The sequence below is a fragment of the Nelumbo lutea genome, chromosome 7 (assembly GCF_056320005.1).
Source record: "Nelumbo lutea isolate HS-2025 chromosome 7, American lotus-T2T, whole genome shotgun sequence".
In the NCBI taxonomy this organism is placed as follows: Eukaryota; Viridiplantae; Streptophyta; class Magnoliopsida; order Proteales; family Nelumbonaceae; genus Nelumbo; species Nelumbo lutea.
This window is the reverse complement of record NC_142690.1, coordinates 7020664-7034025: the sequence shown is the minus strand read 5'-3', so window position 1 is coordinate 7034025 and position 13362 is coordinate 7020664. Positions and strand designations below refer to the sequence as shown.

The window sequence follows — 13362 nt, the reverse complement described above, 5'->3', positions numbered from 1 at the left end:
AGTTTATACAAATGCAGATTGAGCTGGATCTCAAAGTGACAGAAAGTCTACTAGTGGCTACTGCACCTTTATAGGAGGGAACTTTGTTACATGGAGGAGCAAAAAGCAAAATGTGGTGGCTAGATCCAGTGCTGAAGCTGAATATCGTGCAATGGCTCATGGAGTAGCTGAAAGTATGTGGATAAAGAATCTGTTGAGTGAGTTGGGTTTCCCAGTGGACAAGCCTATGATTCTATTCTGTGATAACAAAGTAGCTATAAAGATTGCTGCTAACCCAGTGCTACATGATAGAACAAAACACATCGAAGTTGACAAGCATTTCATTAGAGAGAAAGTCATCACAACCGAAGTATGTACTCGATGTCAGCTCTGAGAACCAACTTGCAGATACCTTTACAAAAGGGCTACACCATTCCAGACATCATGATCTCTGTGACAAGTAGGGCATGATTGATATCTATGCCCTAACTTGAGGGGGAGTGTTGACAGATGTTGTTGTACATATGTTTAGTACCGCAAGGGTACTTTTGTAATTTCTTCATTCTTTATGTTGTACGACCATCCTAGTATAAATAATAACATACTGCACACGCCTGGAGTATTCTTTTGGGCTCTTAGTCCTCTCGCCTCTCCTCTCTTTATCTTCTCTTGTTCATCAGCAATTAATGATGAAAGGAAAGTCCATTTAGTAGAATGGCCCCAAACATCTTTATCCCAAAGGAAGGATGAGAAAGGTGTTCAATCTCATAGGGTGATGAAGGAAATGCTTCTAGGCAAATGGTCATGGAGGTATGAAGAGTGGAACCTATTGAGAAGCACTCTTGGTCACAAATATGGACGTGTCTCCACTGGATTGGGAAACCCTGTCGATTAGCCTATGGGTTGAGTATTTTTTCCCAAGTTTGCCAAAATAGGTAAGCTACAATCAGGGCATACTATGAAGAAATTGGTGGTCATACTATTTAGACACCTTAGTTGCATCAAAACAACAACAATTAGAAATGCAGGAACATCCATTTTTGGAGGGGCTGGGACTACATAACTCGGAATTTATCTGTCACTGTACAAATGGGGGAACAGTTGTATATGATAGACGGTTTCTTTTTGACCCTTTAACCATTTATATATTTTCTATACTGAATGAACCACTCCTTCAATTTTGTAGCTAATACACATTTATCGGAAAATTAAAAGAGGAACCAACAAGCATGGTAAATCACAATGTTGATATATCCCTTGAACACAAAACCTTAACAGCTTAAAAATATGAAATTATTATTTTAATGAAAAGATATTGTATTAGTGAAAGCATAATGCAAGTATGTGAATCAGATTTATGGCTTTCGAGTCACTCCAGTTGAACTGTTTTCCCATTATGTTTCAAGTAAACAACACCAGCATTATGAAATGAAGTTGATTTTTCTAGGAGTGCAAATTGGATACCAGATTTGAAAAATCTACACTGCATCTGGTTGAGGTCCACAGGCCCAGATCAGTCCTCTTCAAATTTTAACAAATGCTCAACCCAGACTCACCCAAGTTGCACCCCCTATATTTTTCATTATACACTTTTCAAAAAGTGAGGGTAGGCTTGGTGCAATGGCTGGGTTTCTCTAGAGCTGGGTGACTGGGGTTCAAATCTTAGAAATAGCCTCCTTATGTCTGTAGGGGTGAGTCTGCATACATCTGTCCCCCCTCAGACCCTGCATTAGCAGGATTCTCATGCACCAAGCTGCCCTTTTTACACTTTTCAATAAGTAGAGTGGTTTGTTTCTTTTGTATTTAATGATGTGCAAAAAAGAAAAGGCGCAATTGTCATTGCATTTATATGAAGCAGAATCTCAATTTAGTAACAATTGTGATTTACAAGTAGAATACAATGACAATTGCTGCCTTTTCTTTTTTGCACATCCTTAACTTATAAAAGAAACAAACCACTCCTGATAAAAGGGAGAACAACACAGTGAAGGGAGAGAGATTTGAGTTTTCATAGTCAAATAATCCCAGTTCAAATCTAATAATTATTCATGCACCACCTTACTTACCTCACATTGTTCATAGTAAGCTCATCCAACACCATCTGAATGGTGCCTGGATTGAAGTTTAAAGGCAAAGATGAAGCTACTAACCAGTCTTTGGGGGGATATAACTGAAAATATAATTTTAAACGTCAGATTGCCTTTAGCACAAGTAATCAAAGAAGAAACAGCAGTTGCTAAACCAGTTCTATATCAGTGATTAAATCCTAAATTCCTAATATACTTGAATGACATTAAGCACACATTATGATCATGCAGGGCACATGCATCCTTGAGAAAAAAAATGCCCTAGTAAATTTTATAAGTAAAACCATCATCCAGAAATGGAAGGCCCATAGTCTTAATGTTAGTCCTGTAGAATGAAGCACCAAGTTTTGGATGAGCATGCTTACTACATAAAAAATTGTAATATCAAATGATTATGGGGTTGTAGCTTCTAGGATAAACTTGGCAAGGGATTGGATTCCACCAGTCTAAGATCAAGGCAAACTTAAATTTGATGGGTGTAGTATTAGAAATCCAGAACTGGGAGTCCTCGGGAATAGTGCTGGTTACTTCATTGCTCTCTATTAAGGTCCAGTAGACAAGAGAGACTCTACAAGGTTTCAAAGGCATGCTGCCCTTCAAGGACTAAGGATATGCAAAAGACTGAACCTGTATCAGCGAAAAGGTTGCATTGGGGGATTATTTCCAAGCTTTCAAATGTTAACAACCGATAAGTGGCAACAACTCAGTTCTTTAACCCATTCTAAATATTATTCCTTTCTGACAATCAATACAGTTTTCACTGTAACCAATAAAAAAAAGATTATGGGGTTGTGTAATGATATATGGATGGAGAATGTTAAAGAGGATTTGGCTCAGAAAAATATAGTTCTGGGATTCAAAGGTGTTGTAAAAAGGGTAATTGTAGGGTGACAATATATTCAAGTTCTTTTCAAGAGTTAAGGGGATAGGTTAGAGTGGTCCTTTCCCAATGTCTATGGACCTAATGAGGAAGAGAAAGAGGAGCATCATGCAAGGAGTAAGGGGCAAGCCGGATTCTTTATGGAGAAATTTGTTGGAGGTTAGTGAAGCTCAAATTTGAGCTTTTCATGAGAAGAATGGAGCAATAAAAGAGTAGCAATCCTTTAGGGAACCAGAGAGGTAAGTTCCATCCATTCTTTCATGCTTCTACAAACACTAAGATACTAATTAACTTATAAAAGTAATATCAGGGCACTGTCATTTTCTTGCATGGATTTGAGCATAGTCATAGATGTGACTATAAATTTCTTTGAGAACCCCTACATAATAAGACAGGAAAAGTAGGCATACATCATTCAACCTCATAACATTTTTTATTAATAAGCTACATCCTTGCACAAAATAGCATGACTTCAAACCTATAAATAATCATGAACCTATTTCTCAAGTAATGGTATGTGTAAACAGTAGAAATTACTGATTGCAGATTTAGATGAATTCCTTGTGAAGAGAAAGAAGAAGAAGATGAAGAGTTTCAGTAGTAGAGAAGAAAAGAGGAGAAGAAAAGAGTAGGAAGTCAACCAGAATTGAAAAATTAGCTCTAAGTGCCAACCTCTCATTATATTTTATACTTAACTCAAAGAATGAGATATTACAAGAATGCCCTTAATAGGGCGGCTACTAAAGTAGATGAACAGTCACAACTTAAAGCCCAACAATTTCCTAACTAAGTAACTTAAAATAAGAATAAAAAGCAGTTGGGCCCAACTCAACCCTCCCCCTCAAGTTGGGAGTAAATGTCACACATTCCCAACTTGCGTAGATCATGCTCCAGCTTGTTCCTTGCAACACCTTTTGTGAGAACATCAGCGAGCTGCAGATCAGAAGCAATGTATGGAAGACAAACTTCCCCAAAAGTCACTCTTTCTCTGATAAAATGTCTATCCACTTCAATGTGCTTAGTTCGGTCATGATGGACTGGGTTAGGGACAATGTTAATTGCTGCCTGGTTATCACAGTACAACATCATAGGTTCTTATGCCTATACACCAATTTCTCCTAATAGGAAACAGATCCAGAGAAGTTCTAAAACTCCATGTGCCATGGCCCTGTATTCAGCTTCAGCACTTGATCTTTCCACCACTGTTTGTTTCTTACTCTTCCACGAGACAAGGTTACCCCCAACAAGGGTGCATACTCCTGAAGTGGATCTCCTGTCATCAAGGCATCCTGCCCAATCTGCATCTGTATAAGCCTTTAGTTTCAACTGTCCATGATCAGTAAACAATATGCCTCTGCTCGGGTGTCCCTTCAGATAAGCAAGAATCCTGTCAACAGCCTCCAAATGCTGGACTCGTGGAGCATGCATGTATTGACTTACCACACTTACTGCATAGGAAATGTCTGGTCTTGTCATACACAAGTATAACAGCCAACCCACAAGTCTCTGATATCTCCCAATGTCCTTTACTGGCTCACCTTCTGATGCATTGATTCAGTGGTTCTGATCAATAGGAGTACGGATTGCCTTCGTTCCAAGCTTCCTTGTTTCTTGAAGAAGATCCAAGACATACTTCATTTGAAAGATAAAAATTCCATGTTTTGATCTTGCAACTTCAATGCCTAAGAAGTATCTCAGTTCTCCAAGATCCTTAATTTCAAATTCTTTATGTAGATTCCTTTTCAGACAATCAATCTCACTTAGCTCATTCCTTGTGACAATAATATCATCCACATAAACAATTAGGACTGACACCAAAGATCCCCTTCGCTTCACAAACAAGGTATGATCGAATTGAGTCTGAGTGTAGCCAAAAGCAATCAAGGCCTTTCTGAATCTGTCAAACTATGCTCTAGGAGATTGTTTCAAGCCATAAAGTGACTACTTAAGTCTACATACATTTCCCTTTTCAGCATCACTGTAGAAGCTAGCAGGGAGATCCATATACACTTCCTCTTGCAGATCCCCATTTGGGAAAGCATTCTTCACACAAGTTGAAAAAAGGGTCAAGAGTATGTGGCAGCAAGAGAAAGAAGTATCCGAACATATGTCATCTTTATAACTGGTGCAAAATTCTCTAACTAATCAATGCCATAGGTCTATGTGTACCCTTTTGCAACAAGTCTGGCCTTGTACCTTTCTATACTTCCATCTGCCTTATATTTTACTGTGTAAACCCATCTGCATCCAACAGTCTCCTTGCCCTCGGGTAGGTCGACAATGTCCCATGTCTGATTTTTAATCAAAGCTTCCATCTCTTCCTGCATAGCTATCTTCCACTCAGGTTTAGAGAGAGCCTCACTAACACCCTTGGGTATAGACACAGAATCAAGAGCGGAAAGAAAATCACGGCAGGAAGGAGAAAGTCCATTGTAGGATAAGTACTGTGAAATACAATGAGCAGTGCACTTTCTCTTCCATTTTCTAAGAGCAATAGGAAGATCCAAGTTATCTGTAATAGGATTTAGTAGAATCAATGGGAACTAAAACAGTAGCGGGATCAAGAGGAATACCTGAATCCACATCAGCTGAATCTAGAGTCTCCAAGGAACCAACAGGAAGTGATGTGAGTTCTACTGTAGTGGAATCAACCTCCCTGTGAAGTCTCTGTCATGAGCAATGCTGAGAAGCAGGACGCAAAGGAGGTGGTAAGGTAGGTGACACAGGAGGGTTAAGCACAGGAGTAGACACAAGGACTAGAACTGGGAGAGGAATAGATTGCCGACTCACTTCCCCAAAACACTCCCCCTGAGAAGGATTCTTTGAGAAGAAGTATGTGGATTCAAAAAAAGTGACATCCATGGTAACATACCGGCTCCCAGAGACTGGATCATAGCAGCAGTACTAATTTTCTGCATATCCAAGGAAGACACACTTCTTTGCCTTGGGATCAATCTTCAAGCGGTGAGGACCAAGGATATGTGCAAAGCAGACACACCCAAACACCCTGAGAGGAATATGAAACATCACTCCCTCAGGAAAAAGGAAACTAAATGGGGTGCTGAAATCAAGTATACGAGAGGGCACCCTGTTAATCAGATATACTGCTGTGAGGACTGCATCACCCCAAAACCGAGCTGGAACTGTAGATGTGATCATCATGCTCTTGCAATCTCAACAATGTGTCTGTTCTTCCTTTCTGCAACATCATTCTACTGTGGACTGTAGGGACAACTGCTCTAATGGACAACACCATATTCTAACAAATATGAGGCAAAGTGTTTTTCAAAATATCCCCTGGCATTGTCTGATTTGAACACCTTTATTCTTATTCCAAACTATGTTAGTACCATCTAATGAAATTGCCTCACCAAGGATGGTACTTCATCGCAGGATCTCATCAAGTAAATCCAAGAGTATCGTGAGAAATCATCCACAAGTAAGAGAAAATATCGATAGCCTCTCATAGAAGGAATAACATCAAAAGAAGAAGAACACCTTTTATTACTAGTTTTCCAAATTGACAACCTTCACACTCTAGACTTGACAAACTAACAAACTCAAGAAGTTTTGGAAACAACAGACTCAAAGAAGAAAAAGGTAAGTGACCCAAACGATTATGCCAAAGCATAATCTGATCCACAGACCCTAACTCACCATCCTTGCTGACATGATGACTCTGATGAGGAGTAAGCACATCCAGGAGGTAGATTCCATTCACTTCACGACCACTCCCAATCGTCCTCTTTGAATCCACATCCTACAAGATACAATGACCAGGAGAAAAAACTACTGAGCAGTTCAAGTTCTTAATCAAACTACTAACAGATAACAAATTAGTGCTCAATCTGGGAACATGAAGGATAGAGGGAAGGGAAATCGAATCACTAATCTTGACAGATCCCTTCCTAGCAATGGGAACAAGGGATCCATCAGCTGTGGAGACCCTATCTCTGCCAGAACAGTGTTGGTAAGAAGAAAAAATAGTAGAGCTATGGGTCATGTGCTCTGAGGCTCCAAAATCTATAACCCAAGGAGGTCCCTCCTTACTTGAAGTAGAAACATAATTTGCAGTGACATGTGAACTACCTGTGTGAGCAAAGGAAGTAGAGTGAACTCCACCAGTACCACCTATACCTTGCTGTCTGCCTATTGCTGAACTAGAACTGGCTGTATCCCGTAGGTTCAGAAGCTGCCCATACCTCTCAAGTTCGGCCCTTACTGCAACAGCTGCAACAAACTCTAGAAAGAAGATGTTGTCTTGCAATATCATACTCAGGATTAAGGCCAACAAGAAATTCAAACACCCTATACTTCTCTAGATGTTTCTGATAGGTAGCTACATCCTTAGTGGTTTCCCAAGCAAATGTCTCTAAATGGTCAATCTCCTGCCATAGGGTTTTAAGGCCTGAAAAATAAGTTGCAATAGGTCTATCTCCCTGCCTTGTAGCAATAATCTGATTTCTCATCTGATAAGCCCTAGCAACATTCTCCCTCTGTGAATAGGTTTCTGCAACCCCATCCCATATTTCCTTAGTTGTATTTGCCCATAAAAAACTTTTTACTTATATGGGGCAACACGGAATTACACAACCAAGTCATCACCATATAATTCTCCTGTACCTACCGGGAGTTGCTAGTTTCGGGTTTCACTTCTTCACCAGTGATATACCCTAATTTCCCATGAGCACTAATGGCCATCTTTGTAGATTGTGACCATTCTAAGTAATTTGAACCATCCAACTAAACTGTAGTAATGGTCCCAGTCCCGGAAAGGTCTCCAGCACCCCCTCCCACTGGTCCAATTTCACTCCTGGACTTATTTTCAACTCTGTGACCCTCTATGCTTCTCAAAAGGTGCAAAGAAAATAACTGAAATATGCAAGAAGATCAAAAGAAACACTTCTGAAACCAACAACACCTTTCTGGTGTCCTAGATTGTCCTCTCACAAAAGATTCCTTTTCTGCAGGACGGAGAAGAGGCAGCCGCTCTCTCTAGAGGCCTCCAAATCGGCCAGGACTTGAACCGCTCCCTACAGAAAACTCCAAGGAACCCTAAAAAATTAGGGTGCCACTTCCTAGGTCAAAATTTAAGAGTCCAACAGAAACAGAACTCTTTCCCTTTCTCTAGTTTTTCCTGATTTTGATGAGAAACCCTAGACTAGCTACAGGGCAAACAGATCCACCAAAAAATCCAAAAACTGGGCTTACCTGAGATCTTCGATCAGCCTCTTAAATCACCATGTAGTCGGCCGATCTAGGGCTGCATGAGAAAACAACTCAAGAAACCTTCGGCCTGCTTTGGTACCAAGTAGAAATTACTGATTGTAGATTTAGATGAATTCCTTGTGAAGAGAAAGAAGATGAAGAGTTTCAGCAGTAGAGAAGAAAAGAGTAGGAAGTCAACTAGAATTGAAAAATTAGCTCTGGCCACCAACCCCTCATTATAATTTATACTTAACTCAAAGAATGAGATATTACAAGAATGCCCTTAATAGGGCGGCTACTAAAGTAACTGAACAGTCACAACTTAAAAACATAAACTAATGGGCCTAAAGCCCAACAACTTCCTAACTAAATAACATAAAATAAGAATAAAAAACAATTGGGCCCAACTCAACGTAAACAAGGCAATTCCAAATACCAGTTTCCTTACAAAATATCTACAGCAACTACAACTGAATCATAAAGAGATGAGGCTTTTATTTGTAGTACAATAAAATTCATTTTGATTAATTAAAGGATAAAATTAAACATAACAGTTGCAACATTAAGCAATAAGAAAACTGTCCATGAATGTAATAGTTCACTCACCTTCATGTTTGAAGCAACATTGACTACATAATTAATAGGAGGGATTTTGTCCTTATAATGGAACACTGTCTCACAAATGGCTGAGATCTTGTGAACAAAATAAATTGTTTCAGAAGCCATAAATATGAAATATAACATCAATTATCCAATAATTCAATATCACAAAAAAGGCAACACTATCACATGAACATTAGATCAAAGAAGAAAAATACTTAACATAATCCTGAGATTGGCACCACAACAACAAAAAATATCATCATCATCATCATCCATGCCTTATCCCTGCTATATGGAGTTGGCTACATGAATCCTATTTCACCAATCTGTTCTATTTAATGCAATATCCACTATTAAATTTTAGTGCTTAAATCACTTCTTATTACTACCCATGTCCATTTTGGTCTATCCCTAGCCCTTCTAGCCCTTTCACCTTGTAACAAATCACTTCTAATTGGTGCTCTTGAGGGTCTTCCATGCACGTGAACAAGCCATCTTAGTCTCTACTTTCTCTCATTTTCTCACCTATCAGAGCCACTCCTAGGTTCCTACGGATTCATTTCTGGTCATATCCTTTATATTTTTTCCACTCATCCATCTTAGCTTTCACAGTGCTGCCACTTAGTTTTTGGACATGTTGTTTCTTGACTGCCCAACACTCTACTCCGGACAGTATAACTGGCCTTCTTTTTGATAAGTAGAAAGTAATTTTATTAATGCAGCTTTTAGATTACAAGGAGGTAGGTCTAAGATCCACCCAAATAGAAAAGAGTTCACAAATTTTCCCAAAACAAATGTTGTCTTAAAGCCCCTTGTTTGTCCTAGAGTGTCTGCCACTCCTTTTGTTGTTCTTCTCATCCATTTAAAGGAAACATTTAGCTCCCTTCTTAAGTTCTCAATATCCCTGAATTTGTGCCTGAAAACCCAAGGTATTTGAGCACTGCATCTTATCCAAGAGCTGATCACCTGAGAGTCCCCTTCCACTTCTAGATTGTGGAATCCAAAATGTTTAGAAAATTTTAGCCCTTGCAAAAAGAAAATCAATTCTGCTGTCAGTGCATCACCGTGCTCCAGTGGTCCTTAATACAAAGCCACCACTCTTCCTTCTGAATTCCTGAAGACACCCCTACCCCAGCCAATCCCATATTGCCTATGAAGCTTCCATCAAAGTTGAGCATTAGAAAGCTAGATGCCAAAGGTTTCCATACCATAACTTGCCTTTCCTTTTCTTGAGACAAGAGTGTCACCTCTTTCCAAGTTCTCAAAATATCATTCAAAGAGAAATTTTGGAGAGCCTCCATAGTTTTCACCCAGTGTGCAGCCTTTATTTTAATTAAGGTTGGGCTTACAACTGTTTTATAGAATTTTTCTTTTAATCTAAGTAGTATTCGCCTATCACATAAAAGTCCAGATACACCCCTCCATTTTGCCCATCCTGCTCTAACTCTTTAGGCACATCCTCCTCAATCTTTATGAATTATTAAACCAAGGTACCAACAAAAAAAAATATCAAAAGTATTAATTTGTTATAGCAAAGTATGAAAGCACCACAATAAGATAAGAAGAGGTCAATGCTATTTAGTCATTTTTTTTATTTATGTAAAGAAACAAACAGTATCATGTAGTTCTAATGGTGATAAATAGGAGCATGTAGATACAAGGTATGAAACTTAATCTTATTAAAGGTAAGCACTGGTGCAACGGTTAGGTTGCTCCATTGTAACCTGGGTGACCAGGGTTCAAATCCTGGAAGCAATCTCTCTGTGTTACCTGCATTGATGGGACCCTTGTGCACTGGACCATCCTTTTTTTGATGTATATAAATATATATTAACAAAGTTGGCAATTGCACATAAAATCATGCATGTCTAAAAATTCAAAATTCACATACCTCATCAAATACCCATTTCTTAACACCAGATTGTTGTAAGAGAATAATGTATTTGAACAATAATCCTACAATTTCTTCCATGTGCTCTGTAATTTAGAAAGTCAATATCATTTACAAAATGTTTATAATATTGCTAAAATTTCTTCAAGAAAACAAAAAAAAAAAGATTTTAACATATATTGGTTAGAAACTAGAGGTAAAAAACAGTCCACTAGGATTAATTTGACCTATCTCACCATAATGATACATGACTATAACTTATAGAGTGTACAGGCATGTCAGATCCTTTCTTCACCATATTTTATCTTTATAGTAATTTATAAAGGGAAGTTCATAGAAAAAAGTTGAAAACTAAAATGGTGCAAGGCAAAGTAAATTTCTTTTTATAACAGTATAGACAAATAAAAGGTTTACTGGTCAGAAAAAAGATATCAAGAGAACTACTTAGGACACATGAAACAAAATAGTTGATGCACCAAGAAAAGGAACTAACCATGACCAGCATCAGTAAGATCAATAACCACTTTAAAGAAAGAAAACTCGCGTGTAAAATCCCCTTCACCTGCTGACAAACTTATAGCCCATCCTGCAATTTCAGAAAGATGCAACCAATATACAGCATTAACCTTAACCAATCAGTACAAGAACAATAAGGTATGGATATACAGTCTATTGTTTCCTTCAAGCAATAAAGAAATAATTATTGTATAGTTAAAAAGATATGGGAGTAAAAAATGCCCCTGTCCCTACAAAAGAGATGCACAAAACCAATTGATGTTTCTAATCAGACAGATTCCAATCTTTCTAAAACAAACAATCTAGAAGTCAATACATTTCAGCTTATGGAACTCCATAAGGAATTTCTTCCCATTTCTTGATAATTGGCATGTATATATTATAATACTAATGCGTATAAGTATATATATAAGATTGATTCTCAAATCCTTGTCTTCCAGCTCAGCTGAACATCTGTCAGATTTTGGCTTTCCCATTGACAATACATATACCAAAATAAGGATCAAAGATGGAGAATACACCTGATGCTTATACTATGCAATGACTTGAACTTGATGAAACATAACCTCTGAAGGGACCCACCTTTTTTTAAAACAATTTTGATAACAACATAAAAGCCTTTCAAAGGAAACTTGCTGAGAACATCACAATGAAGATTGTTCATTGGATGAAAGCAGCGAATGTATATATGCAATTCTCCATTGACAATATTCTAAGAGTATTACGTGGTTGCCAATTCTTCTTCTTTGAGATCCCTAGTGTGCAAGAGGTAGATGCCACCTATGAGTAGCTAAATTAAACTGAATTTTGATGTCTGCAGCCTAGGCAACCCTGGAAATTATGGTATTGGGGGTGTGTCCAGGACTGAAAAATAGAATATCATTATCCTCTTCTACGGGCCTATTGGGGTGCATGACTCTCTACAAGAGCAGAACCATTGGAAGCCCTCAGAGGGTTAAAGATTGCAAGGAAACACAATTAGGCTATGTTTTGTTTGAAAGAAAAGGTAGGGAAACCTATACGGGCCTTCCCAAAAAGAGATACAACTTTTTCCTTTAGAAACTAACCCACAACATGCTTTCCAAGCCCACAACCCTTAACAAACCAAAACAAAGTTGTCAACCCAACGAAACATAACCCTAAAACAAAAGCCTCAATCTATCATCTTTTTAAGATAAATAAAAAAGAAATTTTATTGCTAAAAGAAAAACAGTACATCATAACTAGGTGAAAAAATGTCACCCCCACCGGATTACAGTAATGAAAACCACAAAAAGAAAAAACATCATATCAGATATATAACAAATCTCAACATTCCTATAAAGAATTCAGAGAAGTCCAAAAATCAGCTCCGAAGTCTTTTTTTTTCTGAAATCCTTGAAACTCTTGAAGTAAAAGCACCCAACCAATAACTGTCGAACTAATAACAGCTACCAACTCTTCCATGTTTTTCTTTTTCTCCTTGAAGATCCTTCTGTTTCTTTCCTTCCATATTTCCCAGAAAACAGAGAAGGGAATACATGACCAAAGGATCTTAACCTTAACTCCACCTTGGATTCTTGGCCAACAACTGAAAATTTCAGCTGGAGCAGCCAAAGAGCTTCTTTCCACCTTAAGTAACTTGAAGAAATAGGACCAAACTGGATATGAAAAGTTGCAATGAAGCAAAATGTGAGACACATCTTCCACGCCAGCACAACACAGCGCACATCTACTTGGAAACTGCAGACCACTAAGTTTCAAGTTATCCCGTGTTAGAATGCAGCCTCTCACAATCAACCAAGCAAATGCTTCAGCCCTTGGTGGTACAATCATACCCCAAGCACCCATAACTGGATCAGCCTCCACCTGATTTCTGATCAGTGCCAAATACAATGACTTGACAATAAACTTCCCATCCTTACACTCTTTCCACACTCTGACATCTGTAATTGAGGGATTAATCTCAGAGGCCTGAAGTTTTGCCAGCAACTCCAAGCACTCCACCTCCCAATCAAAAAAGGGTCTTCTGAAACTTGGCCTCCAAATCACAGCACCATTAGCAACTTCGCAGCAGTCTGAAATTGGCACTCCTTTCTTGCTCAGATTATATAATCTTGGGCATATTCAGCAAATTTCCCCACCCCCAACCAGTCATCTTCCCAAAACCTTATATTCAACCCACTTCCCACTTTCCATGCATAGAAAGGGATCATCAA

At 38.5% G+C, this 13362-nt stretch overlaps 1 protein-coding gene across 2 annotated transcripts in view; it reads right to left on the bottom strand.

Moving 5' to 3' along the window:
- LOC148844875 (insulin-degrading enzyme-like 1, peroxisomal) overlaps nt 1-13362 on the bottom strand; it is a 134018-nt gene that overhangs the window by 33457 nt on the left and 87199 nt on the right. For both annotated transcript variants that reach the window (XM_088955746.1, XM_088955748.1), the window contains exons 11-14: nt 11142-11234; nt 10649-10734; nt 8761-8847; nt 2046-2149 (exon numbers count right to left, since the gene is read on the bottom strand). In XM_088955746.1, the coding sequence (XP_088811872.1) occupies nt 2046-2149; nt 8761-8847; nt 10649-10734; nt 11142-11234 (370 nt within the window). The remainder of the gene's footprint in view (nt 1-2045; nt 2150-8760; nt 8848-10648; nt 10735-11141; nt 11235-13362) is intronic.